Here is a 27698-nt window from a genome sequence, read left to right as displayed (position 1 = left end):
GATCAGAGAAGGAAGAGAAAGTAAATTCAGAAGGTGAATCATGCTGTTTTAAGACGAGTGTCAGAGACAAATGAGATGAATTGCCCTCTGGAAGTAGCTATTTCTTTCCATTAACCAAAGAGGAAGTCTACATTAGAAGAGTTTAGACTAGATGCCTGATTTATGAATGGCTGAAGTTAAGCAAAATTAGTCCTGTCCTTAATCTCTATGCATGCCTGTTTCTCTGTGCGTTAAATGATAGAAATAACACCATCTGCACCTCACATGTGAAGGTGCCATTGGGCAAGGAGCATCCCAAAACTCCTTTGGAAAGAAATTAATTCTAGGAGGAAAGATACAACCAGAAGTAAAGCCTTTATTCTTGAAACATCTTAGTGACAACATAAGCAGTACCACTGGTGGCATCCTGGTGCTTTTGGCATTTCCCCACTTTACATTTTGACAGGAAAACATTCCTAAATGAGTGTCTCAAAAATTGCCAGGGGCAATAGGCTTGTTTTTGGGGAGAGCAGTAGGAGCACTGAAGGCTGACCATGATGGGGTGTGAAGGACCCATCTTGGCCAGCAACTTTGAAGATTTTCCTTGGATACTGCTCTTCTCAATTGACAGGGACTATTGACTTTTGTGAAAATATCCCAGAGGAATGAAAGATAATGACTGGCTGTGACAGAGTTAAAGAAAAAAAACCTAAGAGGAGAAGAAAAGCTTGCAAAAATCCACAACATATAAATCAGGAGTGGAATAACTGTCCTACTTGATAATTTGTATGTACTCATGAGGCTTGCTTTTGGAAGAGGAAGTTTGCCTCTTAACTATCTTGTGTAGTTAAAGCAGAAAAACACACACAACAAACCCCAAAAAAGACCTTGTGTGGGTGTCCTGATAAGTGCTTATTTTGATCCAAATTGCAACCTGTTACACGTGTGTAAGGGCACAGTTGTGTTCAATAAGGCTTTCACCAGCACAACCATGTCCAACACACAAACCCCCAACGATGTTTCTGTGTTATCAGGGGTAGCTGAGATACCTGTAAAATCATTAAATCTGATAACAGGTCCTTAGAGGTCATTTTGGGGGTTTTCTTTTGGGGGGTGTGTTAAATTACTAAATCTTGTTATTAACGCTTTTATTTTATGATTTGCTGTTTCCAGGGCACAGACAGAAGCTTGATGACTCTAAACCTAGTTTGTTCTCTGAACGCCTCAGTGATTTAGGGCGCATTCCTCATCCCAGTATGAGAGTAGGGGTCCCGACCCAGAGCCCACGGCCCTCTCTGAACTCTGCACCAAGTCCTTTTAATCCACAAGGACAGAGTCAGATTACAGGTAAGAGACAGAACCATAGGTTTGACTTGCACAGGCAATGGTAGTAATTGCTGATGGTTATTTGTGTCTCAGCTGCAGTCAAAGAGGTTATTGCAGAGTGATAGATGTTTTCCAAGCAAAGCTAGGTGGGAAGTGGATTTTTCTGTAGTGCTTGAAGCTGAAAATGTCTTTCTTTTTCTTTTAATATCTTTTTGCCATAAACCTAACACAGTCAATCCAGGTAAACTGAGTAGGAATCTGGTGAAATTCTAACTGCCATGTTGCTCTGCCTTCTCCGTGTTGCAATAGTACATATTAACGTACATAAGAGAAGGAACATTTTTATTCAGCCTTGTTATTTTGCACTCATGTTGAGGGAAGCAGACAGCACTTAATGGTCTTTCTACCAGAATAATAATACAATCTTCTCACGTGGCAGTTTCCTTCCAGCACCAGTGCTGACCACAGTTACAATAAACGAACTGGGTTATGGAGAAATCTCCAAAGGTTGCTTGTGGGGGTTGTATGCAACATTTATGATTGCATGCTGAGAGGCAGATTTCATTGTGCTGAGATAAATCATAAGGCACCCACCATGTGTCACAGATTAGAAGACTGAAATAAGTTGTTTAACTGCAGCTAAGCCAGAAGTTTGCAGCAAAACCGTGAAGCCTACAAAGTAAACCAATTTTGTCATTTTTTCTAAATTCAGACCTAGTTACATTTTTTAAAATAGTTTCAAAACAATACCTAATTGTGGACATTTCTAGACTCAAAATTTGTGTTGACATATTTGTGTCTATCCAGGATGTGAAGAGGTGTTACACCTGACCAATTGCTCGAACTGTTGGAGAGTTTTACCTGGATGCAAGTCTGTCAACAAAAGTCTTGGCTCAAATTTTCTAGACCCATTTAATACTCAGTTCTGCTGCTATAGTTGCACCTCCACCAGGAGTCCTTTGCCAGTGTTATACACCAGCATTCCTTTCCTGGTGAAGCACTCCTAGTATAGACATAGTCTTTGAGTCAACCTAGGAAGATTTCTAGTTTCATGTTTCAAGTGGTTTTGACATGATACCAGCTGAAACTTAGTGGTTTTAACAAAGTGTTGTGGCTTTCTTCTTCTTTCTTTTCCTCCTTTCTTTTTTAAGTTCAACTGGTTTATTAATTTGTAGTAAGAAAGAGAAGTGAGTTAATCTGAACCCAAAGCACTCAAGGAATTGCAACAAAAAAAACTGTTCCCATGAGCTGTGGCAAAGTTCTCCCAGACCTAGAAGTCTAACTTTAACTAGTGTAAAATATTTACAATATATTAAATATGTTGGTTGTACCCATTACATGGTACCTGATGCCCTTCAGCTTCTCAGAGCAGGTTTTCTTGGCCAGGCTGAGTGTTTTGTTCATAGGACATGTGAAGTCAGGGCTCTTGTGCATGTCATTTTCTGAGTAAGAACTGCCAAACTAAAGGCCAATAGTTTTTCTAACCTACTGTCTTCTGTCTGGCAGTGTTTGTTGGACATAGCTCCCAAGAAAGGAGGGGGGAAATCCAGACTATAAGCAGCTTTTGTCCTTCTTCCTTGAGCCTCCGTAGTTTACCTATTGTGCAACACTATATCTAGGAACGAAAGAGGGTGAAATTCTTCCTGACCCCATCTGGTGATCAGCTTATGCCCTGAAGCACGAGAACTGAGATCCCCTTGTAATTTTCTTCCTAACTAAGTGTAACCTCATATGCTGCTCTCCTTCACATAAATGCCTCCTGTAGAAAATGTTCTGCTGGCTTTGATTAATAGACTACTTCTCTGCCTCGTTATGAAGCAGCAGCAGTATTTACAGATCCGGGAGGTGAAAACTTCAGATGAGCTTTAAATAAGCCTGACTGGAAACAAAGCTGTGTGGCATTCACTGCCTTCTCTGCAAATTTAAGTCAGCACTTCAAAGCACCAGCTGAGACTTCATCGAGAGAGGGAAAATGCAATGCTGGTAGGGCAGAGGGAAGTGAGCTGAGCTAAGGGAGGCAGGCTGGCTTTCCCATCCATTGTGGATTATGGGTTTTTATTGTTGGATAAACTCATGGTCATGGGATACATTAGTGTCCCAAATTGCTCTCATTTCCCCCAAAATGGTGAGGACTTTGTAGTGAATAAGTGGTCTGATACAGTATTTGCTATGATATTCCCCGATCTTATGTTATTCTCCTCTTCAATTTAGAAAAGTCAAACACCCAGCCCACAAAGGCTCCTCGTTAGTTCTCTGGTAGCCCTCCCCTTTAATAAGGCCATTAGTGTGAGCGTGTTACAGGGGTGGGAGCTCTGTGAATTGCACTGATTTCCCACAAAGCTTTTTGGTGCTCTTCAGGACCTTGATTGCAATCTGTAAAGCTCTACGTGCTTTGGTGTTCCACCAAAGTGCTGGGATGCGTTTTGCAGATGGTCCTTCGAGTTCTTCTGGGATGAAGGATGATCTTTGCTGCACAAACTGTGCCATGAGAGACAAAGGTGATGCTGTGGACAAGGCACCATTTTGATCCAGTGTTGTGTGGGAAACTGTTGAACATCTGCCTGTTTGGTGTGGTGGTAGGGAGTGAGGTGTTTGGGTGTCCAACACCAGTTTCCTTGTTGTGGTGGAATATGCAGCTGGAATACCACTGGCTTCTTAACATGGGCACTGCCTTGGGGTATCTAGTATCTATTAAAAGCAGAAGAATAGAAGCTTGTCTCTGATAATCAGAGATTTTTTTATTACCTTTATTGGAATTAACCAAGCATTCCTTTAGAAATAGCTTTGTTTCATAATATTTTTACCTAGAAATTTAGGGAAAATGATTAATTCCTAATAACTTAAACAGTAAATACTGGTTTCCTATGACAAAATCCATATTATTGCTAGTAAGCACATAAACTGTTTTTGTTTCGTTCCACTTGAGGTCTTGCATAACTGTTGCATGATTAAATAGAAATAATATTTAAAGCCTGGCTGGCCCACACCTGAGCCTGAAAAGAACTCAACACTTTGGGGGTCACTCTTATATTTCTTTTCTCTGTCTAGGCTGTGTTTATTTTCCTGGAGTATCAGAGTACAGGTTCTACAAATCACAGCACAGTCCTTAACCTACCACAGGACCGGGCTGTGGCAGGACAAGGCACAGAGTTACCCTTATTCAACATGGCATTTTAACTAGGATTCAGCAAAAGCTACATCGAAGGGTGATTAAAAAACAAATGGTCCAATAAGCAGATGCCTTTGCTGAGGCAGTGCAGATCCAATTTGTGCCCTGCTTGCTGCCCGTAAATCAGGAATCCTGTCTGTTCACATTTGGATACTGGTATATTTGCTTTTTTATTTTTTCCCTCTCCCTAGCAGTGCTCACGCAACTTGCTCGTGTATCCAGTTACATTCTCATTCAGACACTGAGCTGTTGCATCAGTGTTCCAGTACAAAATGAGGAAAGCTGTTGTTTCTCTAAAACACCGGTAAGGATTATCTCCCATAGGCCAGGAAAAGCCACGGGCGTAAGGCAGGAATGTGTTTGGTGTGAGGACCCCATCAGCTGGGCTGAGGGACAGCAAAGTGGGAGTTAAGTGAGGTTTCATGCTCCACCACCACTGTGGCACCAGCTGATCCACAGGCAACCTGTGATTTTCATCACTGAAATAACAGCCCTCAAAGACATGTCCTGTGAAACCTTTTATTTTTCCCTTTTCCTCTTCCCCCTCCCCATTCACTTCAGGGATGTTATGCTTTCATTTCTCACCAGTTTTTGGGGTTGTAGCAACCAGATTTAAAGGCTTCAGAGCTGACTTACCTGGAAGGTAGTGAGGGGACACATCTCCACTGGCAGGCAGGGACTGGTTTTGGGAATAAGTGTTAGCTATGAGTCTACTCAGTGGACCATGAGCAGAAAGCACCTTTGACTCTCAGAGGATGAGGATGGTACCAGCTGGACCATCCTTAATTTCTCATTCGGGGCTTGCAGGCACTGCCCTTTTGCAGAGTCAGGGAGAAGGCAGAAAGCTGTGCTCACCCCAGCTCTGTCCTGGGTTCTGGATGTGGAGCTGTGCAACATCTGCCTCAGACAACAGGATCTGTCATCAGGTACAGGACAGGTTTGAAACAGAATTGGCGTAGCTGTTATTAGACCATCACTGTGCAAGTGCCCTGCCAGTGGCTGACTGTGTTTTATCTGGGACCAGCAGCTCTCTGAAGCACCCACCACTTTATAGCTGGTGCACATCCATCTGAGAGCACATTGGACAAAGTACATAGTTGCTTGGAATAGATAATTTAGAAATAGCCCAGGTATTATAGGGCTTATATAGACTTATAGGATGAATTATACCTTCAGCTCACTGTAATGTGGAATAAAAGCTAACAAGACCCAGCAGGTGAGGTGGTGGAGCTGGGATTGCTGGTACAACCCAAAGTGACTGCAGTCTGCTGTATTTTATGCAAATAGATTGCATCCTTCAGGCAACTGGAGAGTTGCCTTTGTGGACCTCAATTTGGTAGAGCTTGTATCCCTTCTATTAATGTGTTCTTCAACTTTATTTCCCCCCACTCACCCCCTTTTACAATTTAGTGGCCCTACTATAATGATTTGTTCAGTTCATCTTTTTTTTTTTTCCTTTTAGAAATGTGAGTCTTGGAGGGATGGAAGAAGAAATGGGTTTAGAGGTTCTTCAGGCCAAAATCTGGTCCCAATTACACTTCTGTACATTAGGGTGTAACTCCATTGGATTTGACTTCATTGATTGAACTGGGAAATTCAGATGAAGCCCTGGGCTTTTAAAGATGCCCAAGAAACAGTCAGAGAAGAGGAGGAGGTTTTGTTTTGTCATTGTTTTGCTTGGGGGGTTGGTGTTACAACAATAGTTGGGTTACTCATGCAGAAAGTCATCTTGCTTTTGTTACGATCAGAAGTGAGGATATTTGCTCTAAGTGTTTACCAAAGATAGCTCCAGACAGCTTGTTTTTTACTATTGGCAGTAGCACTGTTACAACCAGCAGCAGCCAGTGCTAGAGCTGATGGCTGGGTTTAAATGAGAATGGGACACATGTGACGTCTGGGTTTTATAGACGAGGAGCTGCCAGCCTGTGATCATGCTCTGGTCATGTAACTCAGCTTGGAAAATGGGGAATTGATTTTTTCCTATAGTGAATTGTTGTGCTTCATAATCCAGTGCCAAAGTGGTGGAAAAACTTGTTCTTCAGGGATATGTGCAGGGTTTTTCTTCTCTCCATTGACAGTTCACGGAAAGTATCTCTACTCATGGCAGGTGGGCTGGAACTTTAGATGATCTTTAAGGTCCCTTCCAACCCAAAATGTATGATTCTGAGAGAACTGAAAGAAAAGTCATGGTGTTGGAGAGCCAATGCAATTGGTGAGAGAACGGATCACTAGAGGGTTTTTTTCATTCTTTCATTTTTAATTTTAGTTTTATAGAGTCCATCCAATTTTGGACTGTTTTTTAAAGACACTTATTGTCCATTAAATGTCAGTTTCCACAGTCCATTTGACACAGTCAGTCACAGACCACAAGGGTCAAGAAACCTGTATGTCTCCGACTGCTATAAGTGAGACTGTAAAACCCAGACACAAAACAATATGCAATACTCAATATTTCCTGATTTGTCGAGGTTCACCTGGAAGTGTAAACAGGATGGAGCTGTTTGAGCATTAGTTTAGGCCTCGCCCTGCTGATTTGTCTCAGCTGAACTGTGCCTAGGCTTTCTTAGCATACCCACGATATGCCCTGCTGTGAAGGAATACGCTGAGAGCCGCACTTCCCTTCACACCCACGCAGGCCTAACAGAAATGTTTACAAAAGGAGGACTGCTCTCAGTAATCACTCCAAAGTTTTTAAGTGTAAATGCCAGTTCAGAGTGGCTGCTGCACGGGAAGGCGGGGCGGGGGGGCTATTCCCAAGTTGTAATTTTATTTTTATAATAATACTTTCCCTTGCTTTGGAGAGATCGCTTTAGGGAGGAATCCACATTCACTCTGCCTCAGAACCTTAAGGTTTCTCATCTATTCTGGGCTTTTTGTGATTGGGAAGATATGCTGTGCCTGCAGAGCACGTGGTGCTTTGGATGATGGCACAAGGTCCGTGGCCCACAGGGACCCTGTGGACACGTGTGGGCCCACCAGTCACAGCAAATGGGGAAGTTGGTCTGTGGGATAGAAGGTCAAGGAAAATCTCTCACAAATCCACTCATAGCTCCTTCCCCAATGGTATGTGCTAAATAGTCATCCCACCCTTCAGTGCCCAAGCGAGGAGGAGGTGATCCGCCTAAAGGGAGGGTGTTGTTGTGTTTCCCTCTGAAGTATCTGTGTGGATCTGCTCTGGAAGTGCTGTTGTGGCAGCTGGCACATGCCTGTGGTGTTCCCATCACCCTCCTTGCCCCAGGGAGTTTGGTGGCATCGGGGACCAGAAGAAATGGGCTGGCTGGGCCTCAGTGGCCAAAGTCACTGTGCCAGCACCACTGCCAGAACCATCTTCTGGTGAGACCAGAGGGTCCCATGTGGGACCCAGCTGCATGCCCATCTTCAGGGACTAGATGGAACAGCTTTGGGCTCTGCCTCATGACATTTTTCACGGGGGATTGGGCAATGCTGCTGAGCAGTGACATTTACCCTATGGGCTAATGGGTCACCTTTGACTTGGCAAAAGCAGTGGTGTTTCACTGCTCTCTTCTCTCATGTCCATGTGCAAACCTTGACCACCATCAGTCATCAGAGGTTGGCTTTAGGGCATGTACTCTAAGATCTGGTGAAACTTCTATCTTCACTTTCGGGTTTCCTGGCGGGCCAAAGATAACTCTTGAGACAGTCAGCCCCAGGACGAAATTCTCCAGCCTGCCTCGACCATGACCTCAGCTATGCCTTGACGCGGAAGAATCATAGTAACCCTCTAGCCTGGGGTATTGTGACCTTCTCCTCAGTCACTGAGCTCTGATACATCATCTGATGTTCAATTTGGTTGAGTATTTTCCTCTTCATTATTTCCTATTCCCTGAGAAGACTAATTTATTTAAAGTAGATGTTGTAAGAATGTATGATATGTTTTGGGGTGAACTGCTGGTCCATCCAGCCCCATATCCTGCCTCTGACAGCACAGTATGAGATACTGTTTTGAAATAACCCATGAACCTTTGAAAGACCACTTTTTGCCATTCATCATTCTTTTGTCCGTGCAGACATTCACAGTTGCTGGATTAAGGACATTAAGTGTAAAACCAAGTCTAGCATGGGCATTCAAAGTGATGAGAGTGCCAGAAATGCTCAAGAGCTTCTTGTGCCATGAGAATTACACCACCAGGAGTGGCATGAATCTTCAGAAGGCGTCACCTCTCCTGAGGTTTCCACTGTCTTAGACCCAAATGATGTAAAAACATCTTCTGCTGTGATTATTTTTAACCAAACCTTTACCTGCTACACAATTTCCTTCCAGTATTGGAGCTGACCTAAACACAAAACTTTAGGGGACTCTGTTTTGGATTTGGAAGCAGAGATTAAAAAACTCTTAGAGTTTGAAGGACCTTGGATTTGAGATTGTGCTTCTAACACATCATTAATTTTAAAACTGTTTTCCCAGCAAGCCTAAGTTTTCTGTTCCCAGTTGAAGACCATTTACCATTGACTGCATGGTGAATTATTGTAGTGGAAGGAGGCAGAGAAATATGTCGATATCAGATGTAACAACGAGCAGTCAGTCAGATTTGAACCTGTGCCAATCTATACAACCCTGGCCTTGAAATTGTTAAAACAAAGAAGTTCATTACATTTAATGATCAAGTGTCCTTTGCATTTCTGAGAGAGTTTATATTAACCATTTATATTACTCAACTCTAATATAAATGGCAAACTCCAGGAAAATCCTCTTAAAATTAAATTGGAATGTTGGGGTTTTTATATATATCTATATAGTTATTTTGCTTCAAGGAAGTATCTGCTTTCCAGACATCTCTTTAAACAAATCATGTCTGAACAGAAATAATAAACAAGGAATAGCTGAAACTACAAGGTTTTGCTGTGTGGAAGAACAGGGACAGGAGTTTAAAAAAAAAAAAAGAAAATAAAAGTTGAATTTCCTGAAGAAGTGCCTTTGCTTTTGCCATGTGGCTGTCACATTGCTGTCAGTAAACCAGGGCTTTTAGCACAGTGGTCTGACAGAGCAGGTTCTCCAAACTGAATGGGCCTGACGTGCTTATCTGGAAATACTGGGCAGGATGTGAAGAGATGTGCTACAGTTTCTATGAGTTGGTTCAGAGATAATATTCTGTTTATTGTGCAGTGCCCAAAACAAACTTTGGGGTTGAAAGTGCTTTGTTTTTATCGAAGCAAAGAAATAAAAATCATAATTTATGAGGCATTCAGTGGTATCTTTATCACCAGATATTAACTGAGAGCAAATGGTTTATAAATCCAAACACCAGTGAATAAAACTAGGTCTCCCTCTCTCTCACTTAGTTAATCCATAAGTGCTTCAGCAAAAATTAAACTCTATTTATCCTTAAAATCATTTTCCCTGTAGTGGGCTCTCACAAGTACATCAAAAGGCATCATTAGCTTCCGATAGTGCTCCCAAACCATTTGGTTTCATATTTTGTAATTGAGGGGGCTGTAAGTAATTGGGACAGTATCCAAATGTGACATTTTTGGATGGATTGCTGATAAGATTAATCACATTTTGTTCCTTGCCTATTGTTTTCAGCACTGAAACCACTACTGTGTGGTGTTTGAACTGGATAACAGCTTGACAGGCATGTCAAGTGCTGTCTGTAGAGTCTCCCCACCACTGAAGGAAACAGCCTTAGGTTGTGCCAGGGGAGATTTAGACTGTATGCTACAAAAGTTTTCTTCACTGAGAGAGTGTTCAGGCATTGGAACAGGCTGCCAGGGAAGTGGTGGAGTCACCACCCCTGGAAGTGTTCAAAAAACTTGTAGATGTAGTGCTTAGAGACAAGTGGTGGACCTGGCAGTGCTGAGTTAATGGTTGATGATCTTAGAGATCTTTTCCAAACTGAATGATTCTGTGATTGTGTGATGTCCACTTCCCAAGCTCAGACCTGGGGCTCATCCTTGCTCTCTGCTTCTGTCTGAATCCTTGAGGACTGGCCACTCTCAGTTTACCACTGCTGGAAGAGAGACATAGCACAGCTGCTGGATCTTTTAAAGCTCTGCTCTCTGCTCTGTTCATTTTCCCAAGATGTTGTTTTGCGGAGGGGAAAGGTACAGACCGAGGCTTGAAAGGGTTGAGCCATAGGGTTGAGCAAGTTGTGTTTCATTACATTCTCATTCTTCATAGCACTGACGTGTGCATGTTCAGTAACCCCACTTTTTTCAGTTAGGCTGTTGATACCCTAAAGTTTTTCTTTCTTTTAAAAAAATTTTCTTTTTTTTTTCTTTTTTTGTTTTGTTTGTTTGTTTGTTTGTTTTCCCTAGACCCCAGGCAGGCGCAGTCATCCCCGCCATGGTCCTATGACCAGTCTTACCCATCCTACTTGAGCCAGATGACTTCACCGTCCATTCACTCCACAACTCCCCTGTCCTCCACTCGAGGCACAGGACTTCCAGCCATTACTGATGTGCCCAGACGCCTCTCAGGTAAAGAATGTGTTTTGCCTAAAACAATTACACAGAGAGGAACAGGACTGGCAGCGGCTGCCTCCGTGGCCTCAGACAAACCTTAGCAAGGAGAGCAAAGCTCAGCAACGATATCAGGGTTTCTGCATGGCAGATGGGTTAAAGTCCCTTTTTTTTTTTTTTTTTATTTTGTTTTGAGGTGGAAGAGCTGCTGTGTTGTTCTGAGCATGTGTCAATTGAATGAATTGAAGTCCATTTGAGATCAGGCTATTTTTAAGTTGTGGATCTGACTTTATGAAAATAAATATATATTTTTTTTAGTTTATTTCCCCTACAAGAGGGTGATTATTTGCATGTAATTAGGCACTGACACAGGTTACCCAGAGAAGCTGTGGATGCTCCATCCCTACAAGTGTCCAAAACAAGGTTGGATGGGGCTTTGAGCAATGTGGTCTAGTTGGAAGGTGTCCCTGCCCATGGCAGGGGGGTTGGAACTAGATGATCTTTAAGGTCCCTTCCAACCCAAACCATTCTGTGATTCTGTTTTAAATTAATTGTGATATTCTCTATTTTTTTGTGCTTTACTTTTGTGGGGTGTGTGATGTTAGGCATCCTGACAGAGAGATGCCCTTATTTCCTCAATAGTTAAGGCTGAGGCTCATTCTCCTGCATTTCAATCCAGTAGCTCAAGAAAGCCTGTTTCCTTAGTTAATGTGTATTTAAGATGCCTATCAGAAACAAGCTGAGTTACTTTAAGGTAAAGATTGGACAAATTGTCCTTTGGAATGATGCAGGAGAGAGGAAATATGTTTAGGAACATAGACAAGACAGCAGTGAGGAACTGAGACCTTTTTTTTTTAATCAAACAAATGCACATTTACATACTGTGCAATTCATCTCTAATGGTCTCAGTGATAAAACCATCTGTGTAAAGTAATCTGATTGCCCCAAAGTAAGAGAGAACCTCTCATGGCACACAGTCACCTTGTACAGCTTGCCAAAAATGGGGAACCTTAGGGGAGGGAGGCTCAGTATTAAAAATCCAACCTTGCAAGTGTGGAAATATTAGCAGCATATGCCAAAAAAGCATGTGTAATGTAAAGAAAGCCTTTATGATTCATTAATGAAAACCAAAGTATCAGTCTTATTACATCTATTTTTTGCATGTTTGCAAGATATTATTATAATCTTGGATGCTGCTGCCATACACCTGTTTGACTCCGAGCCAGGTGAATTTCTTGCTGTCGTGTTTTCCCCTTCCACCAAGCTCATAGCACTGGAAATGTTGATCACTCCGCTGAGCTGAATCCCTGACAAGCTGAACTGCAGCCAGCAGGCGTTTAGGATTTGATTAGCATAGACTCCTTGATTTCTTTCATCTTGGAGGAGGGAAGCTTTGTTTCTCAAACAAACAGCTGCAAAACCCTCAGCAGCCGTAGTGCACTCTACCTTTGCAGAGATGCCAAAGATCTCCATGTGGGCCGAGGGTGGTGGAGCAGGTTCCTGTGGGCTCTCCGTGCAGCTCGCTGACTTGGGTCAAAAAACTCGATCAGCTTGATGCTGAGGAAATGCTTTGTTTAGCCCAAAACAGGTTCCCTTTGAGTCAGAGCCTCCTGATGGTCTGTGTTGTCGAATGGGTTATTTTTGCAATTGTGCCCGCAGCAATACCTGCAGGAGAGGCTCGGCTGGGACCTGGCAGCTGTACGCCGCATGCTTGCCCTGCAGCCCTTGCTTGTCTGTGTGTATTCAGACGTGAGTGCCTGGCATGTGGGCACAGGCAGAATGACTAAAAGACCTGGCTGTGTAAGTTGTGTGGCCGCGGACTGAACTTTTCTGCCGTACTCTGCAGTCAGTTCCCTTCGCGCTTCTTGTCCTTCATCTTTCCGAGGCTCGACCGGTGCCTCTGCAATGCCCTTATCTTTTCCCAGCATGAGGATCTTGCACCCAGTTAGATTCCAGACTGAAAAAGGGTACTTTGAGCTTCCACAAGTGCCAGAGGTTGTCTACAGTGTTCACTGATGGAAATAGAATTTCAGAATAGAAATTCTCTCTTCAGAAATAGAGAGCGCCTTTCTGGGCTGGAGGACCAGCTTGGATACTTAGGATGCAAGGAGGCACATTGCAGCCCCAGCTGCGAACCCTGTGGTTCCTCTCTAGGGTTTCTACCTGACAGTGCCACAGGAAGGGAGGGCAGAATCTGAGCCCTCCTATGTCTAAATAGAGAGAGAAATGCAAGTTTTAAGCTGCCCTGTACAATAAGCAGTTCATCCTTCACACCCAGAGAAAATTGCAAATCTCCAATCAGTTACTTGATACATCTTTCAGAAGAGAAGAGAGCTTTGAAAAGGGTAGAAAGTTACTGCTAAAAAACACTAAAATCCTTAGAAAACTTCAGGCATCTCTGATGCATGAGGGAGAAATTAGAGTTTTACAAGACCTTGAATAAAAAAACCGTTGCTTTCCGATACAGTGGCAGAAATCTGATTATCGAGGCTGTTAAAAATATACAAGGTCATTTTAATGAATGCCATATTTACTGCCTGTTGCTTAACATCATGCAGGAGGAAAAATGGGTAAAACTTTCCCCTTAGGCCTTGGCTGCCACACCTACAGTCACAGAACTTCCTATCTGCCACAATTTCACATCACCCAGCCTTTCCACAAGCCTCCATGGCTCTACCTGGACAACTGCTGAAGTTGTGTTCACCCACATGTTGAAGTTGTTCTATCTAGTAAAGCAATAGTGTCCTCCAGAAAAGTAGCTCCTGGTTTTATTGCCAGTGGCAACCCTCAAGAGCTACTTTTGATGGTTCTCCCTTGACCAGAAACACACCCATCCCACGGCCAAAGCAGTGGTGTTCCTCCCCATCCTGGGATTAGATACATGAGCCAGCATGTGCCCAGGTGGCCAAGAAGGCCAGTGGCATTCTGGCCTGTGTCAGCAATAGTGTGGCAACAGGACCAGGGCAGTGACCATCCCCCTGTGCTGGGCACTGGTGAGGCCTCATCTTGAATCCTGGGTTAAGTTTTGGGCCCCTCAATTAAGGAAAGACATTGAGATGCTGAAGCAAGTCCAGAGAAGGGCAACAGAGCTGGGGAAGTGTCTGGAGCACAAATCCAGTGAGGAGCAGCTGAGGGAGCTGTGGGGGGGCTCAGCCTGGAGAAAAGGAGGCTCCAGGGAGGGACCTATTACTCTCTTCAACTCCCTGAAAGGAAGTTGTAGCCAGGTGGGGGTCAGTCTGTTCTCTCAGGCAACAAGGATAGGACAAGAGGAAATAGTGTCACGTTGCAGCAGGGGAGGTTTAGATTGGGTATGAGAAAAAATTTCTCCTCTGTAAAGTTTGTAAGGCATTGGAACCGGCTGCCCAGGGCACTGGTGGAGTCACCAGCCCCAGAAGTGTTGAAAAGGCATGTGGATGAGGCACTTAGGGACACGGTTCAGTGGGGAACATGGTGGTGCTGGGTTAACAGCTGGACTTGATGGTCTTTTCCAACCATGATTCCATGATTCTTGGAGATGACGTCACCTGTGTTTGAATGCCAGACTAGGCTGAGCATCAGAAGAGGTTTGGGGCTATAGAACAGGAGGTGACAGGGGACTGCCATAGCAGTAAATGTAGTTCCACGTCCCAAGGGAGAGGGGAAAAGGGCAGCAGGCTGCAACCCCGAGGATTTATTTGGGCAGGCTGCAGTAATGTGGCTGAACTGGTCCTGTCAGTGTCTAGACTGATTTCTTTGCACAACTGACATGCTTGCATGCATGCTGCAGTCACGTGTGAATGTGTGCCCATGGCTTTCAAACTGAAAGTGTTCATCTTTTATTTTCCAAATGGGGATCAGTGCCCTGTTTCCACTGTCCTACAGGTAATTATTGATGTGTCCCATGTATTACAGCAGTATTCAACAGCTCTAGTAGAAAAGCAAAGCAAAGAAAAAGATTATGTGACATTAGTCATGCAACTTTTGAACCAGTGATCTCTCTGGCCCATAAGTCTCATGTTCATATCAAAAACAAATAAAAAACCCCAAGCTCACGAGGCTGTGAAGTTGCCTTACCTTATTGCACCAACTCAGTCATAAAAAGAGCAGGATTCCCTGTATTTTATTAAAATGTCTGTCTGCTCAGACTTCCCCAGTGAAAGTTGGTGGCCCAGTAGATTAATATTCTTAATTAAATAATATTGTAGTGGAAACCATGGGAATATATGTGAAAATGGTCATTTTAGAGAGAGTTTGCCTGAGGGATGTAGTCTTATTGCATGATTCATAGTGAATGCACTCAGTCTTTGTGTCCTATGCATAACCAAAGTGCATGTGGGATGGGGAGCATGGGTGTCCATTATGTAATTAATGTATATGATTCATATGAATATACACATCACAGCCATTTTACATAACGCTTTAGGGCTGATCCAGCAAGTCCTCTGAACATGGAAGGTTCAGAGCAGGGAGTACAGGTCGAGTTGTTCCTGCAGTCACAAGAGGGTTGCTCCCAGGCAGGTGAAGGAGTGAGGGGTATAGATGTCCTCAGGGAAGACATCCACTTCTAAACACTCACCCTCAGCTCCCTTTTGAGTCAATGGGGACAAACTAGCATTTGAAGGACTTGACCAGTCTGCAGGTGAGCTGTGCTCATCCCTGGTCGTGCCTGGGAAGAGCCTGTTTGTCTCCATGGGCTCTGAAGCAAGCCTTGGTGAGTAGCTCAGGTTCAGGCCTGTCTGATCTGATAGTGTGCTTTTGGTGAGGTGATTTAAGAGACAATTTAACTGTCCCATAAACATATCCATATCACAGCCTTGTTACACTCTAGTCCTGGTTTAACCCTACCTCTCCCTGACCTCGACTTGCTCTGCTGCTGCAGGCTTTGAGCTTGATTTTAATTTTGTTGAGAATCCTGAGAGGGGGAAGGTGGAGAGACTTCATCTTCCCCTACACTTTTCCTACACCTCCTCTCCCTTCTGCCTAAACACTAGTTTCTTGCTTTTTAATTCACCTTTGAGAGACTCCTGTGGGGTCAAGATCTTAAGATGCTGGAGGACCTGCCCTGCAAGTGTACCACAAACACAATCAGTGCTGGCTGTGGAAGAGCCTGTCCTATGTTTGACAAATGCCATATGACAAAAGAGAACATTAAAACTGAATCTAAAAATAGCAGGACAAATCAGCAAACCTACCTTTTCCAGCTCTGGGCTTGTACTCTTTCTAGATATTTGTCAGCTGAGGGTGTGCCACCATACCCAGAATCTGATGTCCCACGTGCTGAAGTCCCTGCAGCACTCAGGGTGGACTTTGCTGTCATTATATTTACTGTGTCATTGAGTAGGGACACAATGAGATAGATGAGAGACACTCTGAGATAGATGAGGGATGAGCTGAGATAGATGAGGGAGACACTGGGCTCAGCCTCTAAACAAGAGAAGACTGCAGACCCTCCGAATTTAAGTGGCTTGAAAGTTGTGTAACAAATTACACAGTGGTAGGGCTGGACTGTAAAACACCAGTACTGTTAAATTGTCAGCAAGGTTGTTTTTGAGCTGGGTTGGCCAACATGGTTGCAAACAGGTCCCAGCTGTGGTTTGGAAACAAGCAGAGTCCCAAACCTGTTCCTGTGGGCAGCTCAGAGGCAGCCACCCCATTATGGATTCAGGATTTAGTATTACATCTATGGCCAGACCATCCTAACTGGATTTAGAGCCAGGGAATGTGCCCCGACCCTGGGCTGTTTGCTTGTTCAAGTATAGCCAAGCTTTCCCAATAATTTGTCTCGCTCTGTAGATATCACCACAATGGTTTGGGCCATCCTGGACCCTCATCAGAAACTGAATTTTAGAAACATTCCTGTTCTCCCAGCTCACTGAAGGCTGGCAAGTATAAATGCAATGCCAGACATACCCTAATCAGTGACACTACTATTCCTTTACACAATTTCATTTTCATTTTTCTAAGTCTGAAAATCTTAAAATAAAAACTCCACATACAATGGAAGTAGCTCCAGTTGACCCTCCAGATTTAGTGTTTGTATGCTAATGAGAAAGTGAGTGACAGTGGTGGGCTGTTTGTTCCTGTGGTCCTGTACTGGTTATCATCTTGAGTTTCTAACCCTGAATGTGAATTACCTTGGATTTTGCTAATGTCATGTATTCACATGATCTTTTTAACAAGGATTTTCCGTTTTTTAACAAAGATTTTCCAATTCAGGGGGAGATTTGGTCTTTGAAATGTACTAACTTTGAAAGAAATGTTTATCTTCTGCTAAGGAGCTCAGAAAACTTTACAGTGAAAAAGTAGAAACTCTGGCCATGGAGGTAGCTGTTCTTGCATCTCTTTATTCCTGTTAACTTGATTAAATGTTGTGGGCAATAAGCACATTTCAAGAAGGGACTCTTAATAAGAGAAGGCGTTAGTGCTGCCTCCAAAATACAATTCTTTTCTTCTTTATGTGCTCTGGGAAGCAGAAAAACAGTTAATACCGTGGCTGTTGCCAGCATGGCCTTAGTGTTAGCAGCCCCTGAAATGAATGAGCAGTTCACGCTTCAGCAATATTGTCTCAGGCTCTTGGCAAACCCAAGAAGCCAGCTCGGTTTCTGGTGCTCTTCCTATGCTATGATGTTTTTCTTGGTGACTATAACAGTTTTCACTCTGTCTTCTTTTTTTTTTTTTTTTTTTTTTTAATTAAACGGAAGCCGAAAGACTCAAGGTTGTCTCTGTCTCCATTTATCCCCACTAACGTTCAGTGCTTTCCCTGCGAGGTGCCACTCAGTCAAGGCAAAGCAAAGAACTTGGGGGAGCTCAGGTCTTCAGAAACAACCCGCTCATTTTGCTACCTTCCCTAAACTTGTAACTTGCTTTCCTTTTTTTTTTTTTTTTTTTCCTCCTTCTCATTATTTTTCAGTGGTTCTATTTATTTTGTTTGCCACAGGTTTTCCATTTTTAGTCTCCTGCCCACTTGGTGCCACCTGGGAATCTCAGCACCTTGGCACTCGTCTGTGGGCTTTCAGTAGCAGCCTCTCCACTGGGTTGAGTCTTTCATTGGAGCAATTGTCCAGAGGATGCGTTGCATGATCCTTACCTCAAATTTTTCTAGTGTGGGTGGCCTCAAATTAGGCACCTATGCCCATATTTAGGTGGTAAAACAAGCGGGCTGATTTTCAGATGTTTGAATGTTATAATGCCTGTCTTTAAGCCCTTCTCATTTACTTAAAACGGTGGTTGGGGGAGGAAACAAACAGGAAAAATGAAGACAGAGGGAAGGAGTTTTATTCCTGAAATAAGGGATTTAAAATAAATACCAAAAAGAAACAAGTGGAATGTTTTGAAATGGAATAAATTTGTTGCTGATACAGGCAGGAAATAGCACACTCAAATATATGTGGATGTATAGATATATTTTTATCTGAGCTTTTTTTTGCAATGTGTTTTATATTTAGGACACATATCAAGATTTGCATCTGTTTCCAGAACTTGCTGCTAACAGTTAGTAATGATGCCAAAACATACTTTAGTTCCAGCTTGAGACCAAATGATATTCAGGACTTTTTTTTTTTTACTAATTTAGGGTCTGATATTAATTAAGGAAATTTTCCATAAGTGCCAGGCTTTTTCTGAAGAACTCATTAAAATTATATTAACTTAAACCGGAATCACAGTCTGAGCATGTTTTGTAATGATTATTCTTACTGACTCTGCTGGGTTTTGTAAACAGAATGCTAATTGTTAATGGGGTAACTGGGCCCTCAATTCCAGACTTCCAAAGGGCCAGATCCTGAGCCATTACCTAGATGTGTGTTCCCAATAAAGTCAATAAGCTCCCAGCAGGAAGGCTGTGGGATAGAGCTCTTTGTTTCTTCCTTGTGCTAAGGCATTTGATGATTTCTCCATTCTCTTTGTGGAATTGCTGTTAATTTTCTACCTACAATGGAGGTAGCAATGGTGGCTGATGAAGGACCACATGTGTCCTGGGACAGAGAGGGAATCAGTCTCCATGTGTGAAGGTCTTTGGTACATCATATTCACTTTTTTATCCCCTTCACCTAAAGGGGCTACAAGAAAGCTGGGGGGATTTGAAGTAATTGTCACTGGGAGTGGTGAAATACTGCCACAGATTGCCCAGGGAGGTGGTGGGTGACCCATCCCTGGAAATATTCAAGGCCTCGTTGAGCAGAACTTTGAGCAACCTGATCTAGTTGAAGATGCCAGTGCCCAAGGCAGGAGGGTTGGAGTAGATGATCTTTAAAAGGTCCTTTCCAAACCAAAACATTCTGTGATTCTACAATTTTGCCCTTAACTCTCTGTAGCCTTGGGTCTTTGTTGCACTGAATTTAGTTTGATTAATTGCACAATATGAGTTTATGAATGGTTCTGTAAAATGCAGGAGAATTTGGCCCTTCTCAGACCCTGACTGTGTTTGGTAGAAGACAGGTAGAGGAGTATTATATGCCCTTCAAGGACTGGGTGGTTTAAAAGGCCCAATTCTGCAAATCTTACAATAAAAAATACAATTCAAGAGGCAAAAACTGCTGCTGGTAGAAACAGCTGGAGCTGCCTTGATTTTTGGTGAAATTGCCTCAAATTTCTGGCCTCGCAGAATTTGACCACACTGAATTTGGTCAGCAAGGGAGTGTTGGAGTCCAGCAGAGCTTCCTAACACCTTTTTGTAGTGCTTTAGCAATGGCTGTTGTCCCCATTTTACACATGACCAAATCTCCTCCCCTCTTGATGGATGTTTTAGCAGAAAAAGAACCTGGTGTCCTGCCAGCTTGGCTGTCAGATTTCAAAGAGCATTGATACTGGTGATAGTGGGCCGATGCTGGTGACCAAAGCAGAAGGCAAGAGCCAGGCAAGTGGTTCAGGTTTTCTGTGGTTGTACAAAAGCAAACAATGTAGGTAGTGAAGGAGAGGAAGATGATGAGATAAAATGAGGGAACACACCTTCACGTGGCTCATGAAGGATGTTATTAAGGGAGAAGGAACTATTTCATATGCATGAAGGGAGGGTATTTGGGGACACTAATCTAGAAATCTCTTAATATTTGCTTTCAGAATGACTCAAAAGGGAGTGAGGGAAGGGATCAAAGCAGGAGATGCCTTCCTGAGCTTGGGACAGTTTCCCCATGTCTACGGGAGCAGTGTGCAGGCAGTGGAGTGTCCCCTCAGGGACAACCCAACCCCATTCCCATGCGGTGCTCAGTGGTGCTTCTGTGTCCAAGGAGTTTTTGTGGAATGTGAGGATTTTTAACCAAGGTGGAACTTCATGTATAAAGCTCTGGGAAGAATAATTTGACATAAGGAGCTCTCCACAGATTCACAGTTTATTAGTACAGTGAAACCCATGTAGATATTTGCTTTAAACCCAGGAGTAAGATTTGCCCAAATTAGCTTTCATTTGAACTGAAGGATAACTTTTGAGAAACAAAAGCAAACCCAAAAGCTCAGTTGGTCTTCATTTAAAAATTTCCAGGGAAGCAAAATCCACCAAAACCTTTGGTTACAAACACTAATTAAGCTCACTTTGAAATGTGGGTCTTATTACTGGTCTGAATTTGTGTAACTTCAGTTTCCACTCATTTGAACTTGCTATAACTTGGATATAACTTTGTCTACCAGACTGCAGCACAAATTTTTATTCCTGAGGTTCACGTGGGTGCCTGTGGCAGTGATAGATACAAAGAGGAGGTGGGTAGGACAGATGGTGGCTGTGGTGGGTCTCAAGGAGCTGGCAGAACGGGTTTGAACTGTGAGGAGGCCGGAGGGGCACCGTGCAAAAATATTTCACTGACTTTATGGCTTCTGCAACTCCTTTAGGAATCTCTTTGCCTTTGTGTTTGCCCAGTTGTGAGTCCCTCCATTTTTTTCTAACAAAATGAATTTAATTCCTCCTCCACTACCCTAGATATAGATACAGGGATAGGACAACGGGGTATGCATTCTCCCCTAGTTTTCATACATCATTTAACCTTTCGTTTTAAGAAACACAACTGGTCATAGGGGCTTTTTCCTGCAGGATTAGTTAGCATTTACACTGTCAAAAGGAAAGCTCAGAGCTGAGGCTGTGGCTCCACTGGGGAGCAAACACCCAGCCAGAGTAGCCTCCTTGCTCTCCACAGTCCTAATTATTCCACAGGTAGATTCGTGAATAGAGAGTTGAAACTGTGTTAAACTCTTGGGATTACTTGGGCCTTGTAACGCTCTCATTGTGTGAAGAAGTTTAGTTCTGGCAATAGAAGGGTATCATACACTTAATGCAGGGGATTTTGTGGTGGTTTAAAGGTGCCTTTGGAGGAGGAGAGGAGTCAGTGTGCTGCACATTCAGACCTGTCTGGGCTATGTCACCTCCAAATTTCCTGGTTGTTGTTCCCAGAGGTCTCTCTGACCACTCATTTGACTTTTCATCCTGTGGTAGCCATGAGTGTTTGCTGTAATACGTCAATTTGTAATTTAGAAGTGCTGAAATAGGCAGCTGGAGGAACCCTCTGGGCTCATGTGAGAAAGAGGAGCAATCGTGCTGAGAGAAGGGGAGCACCAGCAGAGAAAACAGCCCAGAGGACTTAAAACAAGGATCAATTCTGAAAGCAAAATGGAGAGGTAGGGCATCTCACAGCCTTTTAACATCACATTTCTCTGGCAGTGAGCAGTGGAAGGTGGTGTGCTCGAATTAGGATCAGTACCCACAAAGCCTCTTTCATTTAGCTGAGATGAAAAGTCCCTATACAAGCTCTAGCGATGCCACATGTGTGGTTTCCACTAGTTATTTTTAATGTCTAACTGGGCTATCTCTGTCTGATCCATAGACATCACTGCTTTTTAATACCTTTTCTATTAAACAAGCACTGTTTAGAATTGGCAGAATATTATAAAGCCAGTAGCTAAAGGTATGTCCCCCTTGGTTTAGTTTACATAATCAGGCTGCACAATGGGCTTGCTTGGAAAACTGGTTTGCAGCACAGGTACAGGAGCAAATCTACAAGGCACATCATTTTTATTGGATAGATGTCTGTAAAAACACAGCTTGCCATATTTAGTTTTGTGCTGAAATGATGTTCTGTGTTGTGTTGAAAGCTGAATGTGGGATTGAAAGATTTCCACAAACTGGAGATCAGTCCCCTTGTCAAGGCATCAGTTGAGGTTTTGGCTTTAACTGGGGCACCCAAACTTGGCTCCCGCAGGCGGTGAAGTTCAGTGATCAAAGTAATAGTTGTATTTGTGAATAGCTAATGGGCCTTTGCTGGAATCACCGCCAGCCACGTGGCTGCTAATAGTGTTTGCATTGTGGCGGTGTTTGGAGGTCTGATCCCCTTGTGCTAAGGACTGTACAGTTAAAGAGGAGGAGGAAAAGAGAGATCAGCTGATTTGCACCCTTGAATACAGTACAGATGGTTACAAGATGTACAGTGGAAAACAAGAGGGGATTGTAACACAAAGAGAGCCAGAGAGGTGGTAGCAGTAGCTTTAACCTCACTAGAGCCGGCAGGTGGTGAGTGTGGGTCGGAAGGGAGGGCAAGGATGATGTTTGAGGATACTCCTCCCCGGTTTTAGGGCTAGCTAGAGAGAAAGGACAAAGCTGCTGGTTACAGCTTGTAATAAGAGGCAAGTGGTGTCTGTCAGCATCACCACTGAAAAAGCTGAGTGGGGCAGAAGATCAGCCACACCAGGTTTGAAGAAGGTCCATTCAGGACGTGTCACCTTGTCAGCATGGAGTGCAAGATCAGAATATTTATATATTCTCAAGCTGTAGGCATTGCCAAAGCTGGAGGTTTTTGTCTGCATCACTATATTTAATAGTTCTTAACTGAGATTTGTGAATCTGCTTACCCCTAGGTGGGTGGGAATAGTCCCACAGTACCTGCTGGGTCAATTCTTCCATTTCCTATATGTCTGTAGTGTTGTAGTCATATAGGACTGACAGGGACCTTGAGATATCATATGATCCGTGCCTCTCTGTGCAGAAATAGGATCAAACATCTGCAGATCATTCCAGTTTAGTGGAGCCAGCTAGTTATGTGTGTTGTTGCCACTGAAAACAAAAATAAAACCATGTCCCAAAGAAGGAATTCCAGCCAAAAAAACTTCATTAAAGTTGAAATAGATAATTTGGGTGAATTTAAAAGACTAGAGCTTCATAGAATTTGTTAGCCTTGACAGGGGGAAGGTATAGAGACCTCGGTGAGAAAGAGCATAAACACTTGGATATCCTTGAGGGTGCAGATTGCAAGGGCTGGGATCTGGACTAGGGACTGAGGATTGAAAAATAGACCTTCTGCAAAGGTGACTGGCTTGCCAAACAGGAAGGGAAGCAAGTGCCTCAAGAACACCAGGAGGGCTGCTGACCCGAAATCTCTGCAACATAAACCCGAGATGAAATGGTTCATTGGAAGAGGTGTCTCGAGAAGCTGCTCAGAGGAAGTCCCCGGGAACTGTGATGTGGATGCTGGCATGGCCAGAGGAGCCACAGAGGAATCCTGGCAGTGGGAAAAAGGCACCTCTCTTTCCCCTTTCTTCCCTCTTCCTCTCTCAAATATCTCCCTCTAAAGGGATTTTTTGTTTGTTTTTGTTTTCATTTTGATTCCTGCTAAAAGCCAACCCATGTTGTTTTCTTTTTTATGGGTGAAAAGGAGCGCAGGGGAGGATCTAAGCACCACCGGAGCCGAATTGGGAGCCATCGTATTAGATTCCAAAATTAGATAGGAAGCTGGGTTTAAGGTTAGTCCAAACCCAACCAGTTCCTCGTTTGGCCTGGCCCACGTAGGTGGGCCAGACTGGTTTGGAGCTGTTTTGAGGACAGGCTGCTTGCCCATGGAGGAAGCCGTTCCAGCCGCAGTGGAGCTGAATCCCGGCGCCTGGTGCTCAGCCGGGCCAGCTCCTGCTCTCACCAGTCTGCGCTGCAGATGCGCTGGAAGTTTGGTTTAAAGCAACTTTAGCTGCTGCTTTCTCAAGCGGTTGAGGACAACTGAAGGCGATAACTCAGGCTGACTTTGTACGCATCTTTTTTATTTCGGAAATTGGGATCGCGTATGAAAGTTTACTTTGAGTCAAGTTTTCTCTTTGCTCTGTCTGACTTCCACTTTTTCTGTGTCTTTCCCCTGTTGAAGAGCTTAGAAAAAGAAAAAAAGTCTGTTGGGTTTTGCCTTTAATCTTTGTAATTTTACAACATTTCCCAACAAAAGTTTTCATAGTATTTTTGAAACTGTAGAACTGGCCTTTGTCACTTGGTTAACAAGAAGTATTAAAATATTCATCCTATAGCAAGCAAAATTTACCCAGGAAAATCAAATTATATGCCCTAATTCACAAAACAAAGCAGTAGCAAGAGCCAGAAAGCAATGCATCCCATTTCCCCAGGTAACAGCTTTAATGGACAAGTGGGCTTTCTATTTCTAGTCACTGTTGATGATCTGAACTCAAAATTCCAAAATACCCCATCTCAGTTAAATCACCGTTGGTGATCTAAGGAGCTACTTGTGGTATAGCCTAAGGTGCTGTACATCAAACAGCCTAAAGCATGTTTATGACGTGAGCTATTACAGACCAAAGTCTGTTTCTCTTTCTCATCACCAGCTTCCTGGGAGGATAAAACCCGAATTCAGACTTTACACTATAGAGAAGAAGCATTTATTTAGAGGTGTTCAAAGTTAGGCTGGTTTAAGCTTCAGTACAGCTGATGAATGGGGATGCTGTGTGGACAAGCTTATAAAGGATTGAAACTTTGCTTTGAGTAGTTTGCCTTAACTTAGTAAAAATTTCAGTTAGGTCTGAAAGGAATGAAAAAAATACACAGAGGGATTTACATGGCTTTTACTAAATGAGATTGAAAATCATATATTGTTAGCGTGAATATAAGAAGGAATACGGTTCCCCCTAGCCTTGCTCTACAACTGTCGTTTAGCTGTCTGTGCCCTGTTGAATTTTGTGGCAGTCTGGTGTCTAAGCAGGCACTGAGAGCCCAAATCCATGGGCTGGAACCTCTGTAGGTCTTTGCACTGCTCAGATTTTTTGACTCTTCGCTATGAGAGCAGAAGCTCCTGTGAATACAGCCCAGTGGTTGCGTGTAAAGTTTTCCTCTGTCTCCCTGAAACTCGTGGTGACCGTGCTGAGTCCTGCTCTGTGGTTTGAAAGCCACCACTTTGCTCTTGCTATGGCAATGGTCGGGATATCCCCGAGGTGTTCTCGCTGTGCCTCATGAGATGAGAGCAGCAGTTTGGCTCCGTGTTCACCCACACATCTCCCCACCTGGCTCCTTCGCACCTGAGCCTCCCAAAATCCCTTTGGACGGTGGGCCTTGAGTCACGCTGACGTGTTTGACAATTTTATCACAATGTTACGGCTGTTTGTGTTACTTGGGGGAAATGTGTTCTCACTGTAAGGGAAAAAACTCTGGCCGACGCTGGGTGAGTTATTTTCCACTGTTTTCACTCCAACAGTGTTATTGCGCCTGCTGCTAAAATCCTTAACCTAAGATGGAAATGCCTCCCTGGTATCTCCCCTCTCCTCTCTCCAGTAGCCAGAAGCTCCTTGGGCTAAGCGCCCTCATCCCCTTGGAGCGGCTGCTCCTGCAGGATCCTGTGCAGCCCCGGCTCTCAACACAAGCAGCCGCTTTCAGCTGCCCCTGCAGGACGAGGTGCGGCTGTTTACCCTCTGGGGACACAGGACTTCATGCTGAGGAGGATTAAAAATCAACATCAGGGCCCTGCATGTGGACAGGGACCGAGGCTGAAAATGTCCTTTGAAAGGAGAAGTTGTTTTGGAGGGGAGAAGTGTGGTTTTAATTGTTTAGATGAGGAGGGGGGTTCGTGTTTTATGGATGTCTAGGGGCTGGGGAGGTTCTTTTCTTCCTCAGTGTATGATATTGTTCAGGGAGAAAAAAAAAAGTACTATCTACATTTGTGAATTTAAGGTTTTTTGGCCAGAAGGGTAACGATTTGTAGGGTTTGATTTTTCTCTGGAAAAAAAAAAACAACAGAGCTTTTTGAGAACAAGGCCGAGTAACCAAAATATGTTTGTTTTTGTTTAAATTGCTCAGTAGAGAAATCGTCTCTTGTCTATTGTTGAGAGCGAGGTTTAAATCAAAGGCAAGTTCTACATATTCTAAAATATACAGACAACTCTTTGAAAGCAAAGCCAAGCCAAACTTTAAAAGAGACCTTCTCCTTGATGCAGAAGTTTTCAGTTAGTTACTGTGCCGAGGCTTGAGTGGAAAGAACCAGCCTGAGAAACAAATGGCAAATCCTCATTTTGGTGGCGGAAGCCAGGGAGAGCATCGTATTAATAGCACACGAGACCTTTCCACAGCCGTTCTAGTCCAGGGCTTTTCCAGCAGCAGCAAGGAAAAGCCTTTGCAGTTCGTGGGTATTTTCTTGCGTTTGGATTTGGCTGTGGAAGGTTGAAGCGGGCGGCGGAGCGAGGGAGTGGAGGGCCTGATCCTCTCGTGTTGGGTGGTCCCTCCTACCGCAAATAACGCTATTGGAAACAGAGGGACTATTTGTGGAGTCATTTGTTTGTCAGGAAAAGTAGGGTTTGTAAGATACGGCCCCAGTTAGCAGCCAAATTCCTGGTTATTTTCTCGTGATAAAAAGGCGGGTAGCTGTCTCAGAGATGCACGTAGCATCTCTTCAGTTCCCATTTGAACTCCTGCCACTTGCTCCGTGCTGCTTCCCGCTTCCTCAGCCACGCAAAAGTTATTCCAGCATCACACTAGCCTCGGATGAGCTGCCTGCTTCCCTCCTGCCCAGCACTGACGTGGCCTCCAACCCTTTTCTGTGCTGTTTAGGATCGGCAAGGCTTGGGCTGTGCACTCTGGGCTCCTGCTCACTGGTACCTTGGGTTGTTCTTGAGCTTTAGCTCCAAGCACATCTGGCAGGTGATATCCACCCCCAGCCTGGCATTGTGGCCTGAACCCAAACGCATCATCCCACCATAAACCCTGCTTTTAGTATGGCCCAGGTCCAGCCGACCCCATTCAGGGGATGTCCCCTCTTGAATCCGTCCTTTCTTGGGAGATTTACTTAATGTACAGTTTATCACCAAGGTGCAGTTTTTGCAAAGGCAGGAAGGAAAAGGAAGGAAAAGAAAGGAAATAAAATTTGTAAGGGGAGGAAAAAATTTCCTGCAAAGATTACCAGACAGTGGGCACCTGCCTAACCCACCCACACTGGCGCAGGCAGGGCCATGGCTCTGCTGACCTGGTGTGAGCTTGGCAGATGCCAGGAGAGCTGCCTGGGAGCTGCAGGAAGGCTGATAGAGGTGTCCTTATTTGGGGGAGGAGGAGTGCTCTTGTTAATTGTATTTTTTTGTGACTCCCTCTTTTGGTAGCCATAAGTCATTAGTGGGTTTTAGGTCTTATCTTTATTAATTTTTTTAAAACTCTTTTTCCCCCCTTTGAAACTGAAATGAGGGCGAAAGGGTAGATTTGTCCTTCTTTTTTATTTCTTTCCTTTTTCTTTTCTTTTTTTTTTTTGGCTAATCTGAGGCACACTGCCACATCTGAAGCCACTTGGCTTATTATGGATTTCATGGAAACTGATTCCCTGAAAGTGTTTCCATATGTGTGTTCCCAATATATCCCATCCTTTTCTAAATGGGAGTACAAACTCGCACACGAGCTGGAAATGGCTTCAGGATGTGACAGAGAAGTCATATGACTGGAGTGGCACTGTGTGTGGCCCTCTCTGAAAGACACGGTGTCCTGTGTGCTGGCTCCAGTCCTACAGTAGATCCAGTTTCAAAGAACATCTTCCTTCCCGGCTTCTTAAAAACTCTTAATCAAGAACCAGCGAGGAATCCTCTGTCCTCGGGAGAGATGTGTATTAGTTGAATG

The 27698-nt window shown here is 43.8% G+C and overlaps 1 protein-coding gene across 8 annotated transcripts in view; it reads left to right on the top strand.

Moving 5' to 3' along the window:
• RUNX2 (RUNX family transcription factor 2) overlaps window positions 1–27698 on the top strand; it is a 222919-nt gene that overhangs the window by 114340 nt on the left and 80881 nt on the right. For 3 of the 8 annotated variants that reach the window (XM_050316033.1, XM_050316031.1, XM_050316035.1), the window contains 2 exons: window positions 1153–1326; window positions 10751–10912. The exons of 1 other annotated variant lie outside the window; for it this stretch is intronic. In XM_050316033.1, the coding sequence (XP_050171990.1) occupies window positions 1153–1326; window positions 10751–10912 (336 nt within the window). The remainder of the gene's footprint in view (window positions 1–1152; window positions 1327–10750; window positions 10913–27698) is intronic. 4 more of the 8 variants (XM_050316034.1, XM_050316037.1, XM_050316039.1 and 1 more) reach the window with 2 other exon arrangements.

This window comes from Myiozetetes cayanensis, unplaced genomic scaffold (genome assembly GCF_022539395.1).
Source record: "Myiozetetes cayanensis isolate MyiCay16 unplaced genomic scaffold, myiCay2020 scf2-11, whole genome shotgun sequence".
NCBI lineage: Eukaryota > Metazoa > Chordata > Aves > Passeriformes > Tyrannidae > Myiozetetes > Myiozetetes cayanensis.
This window is presented reverse-complemented; position numbering and strand designations above follow the sequence as displayed.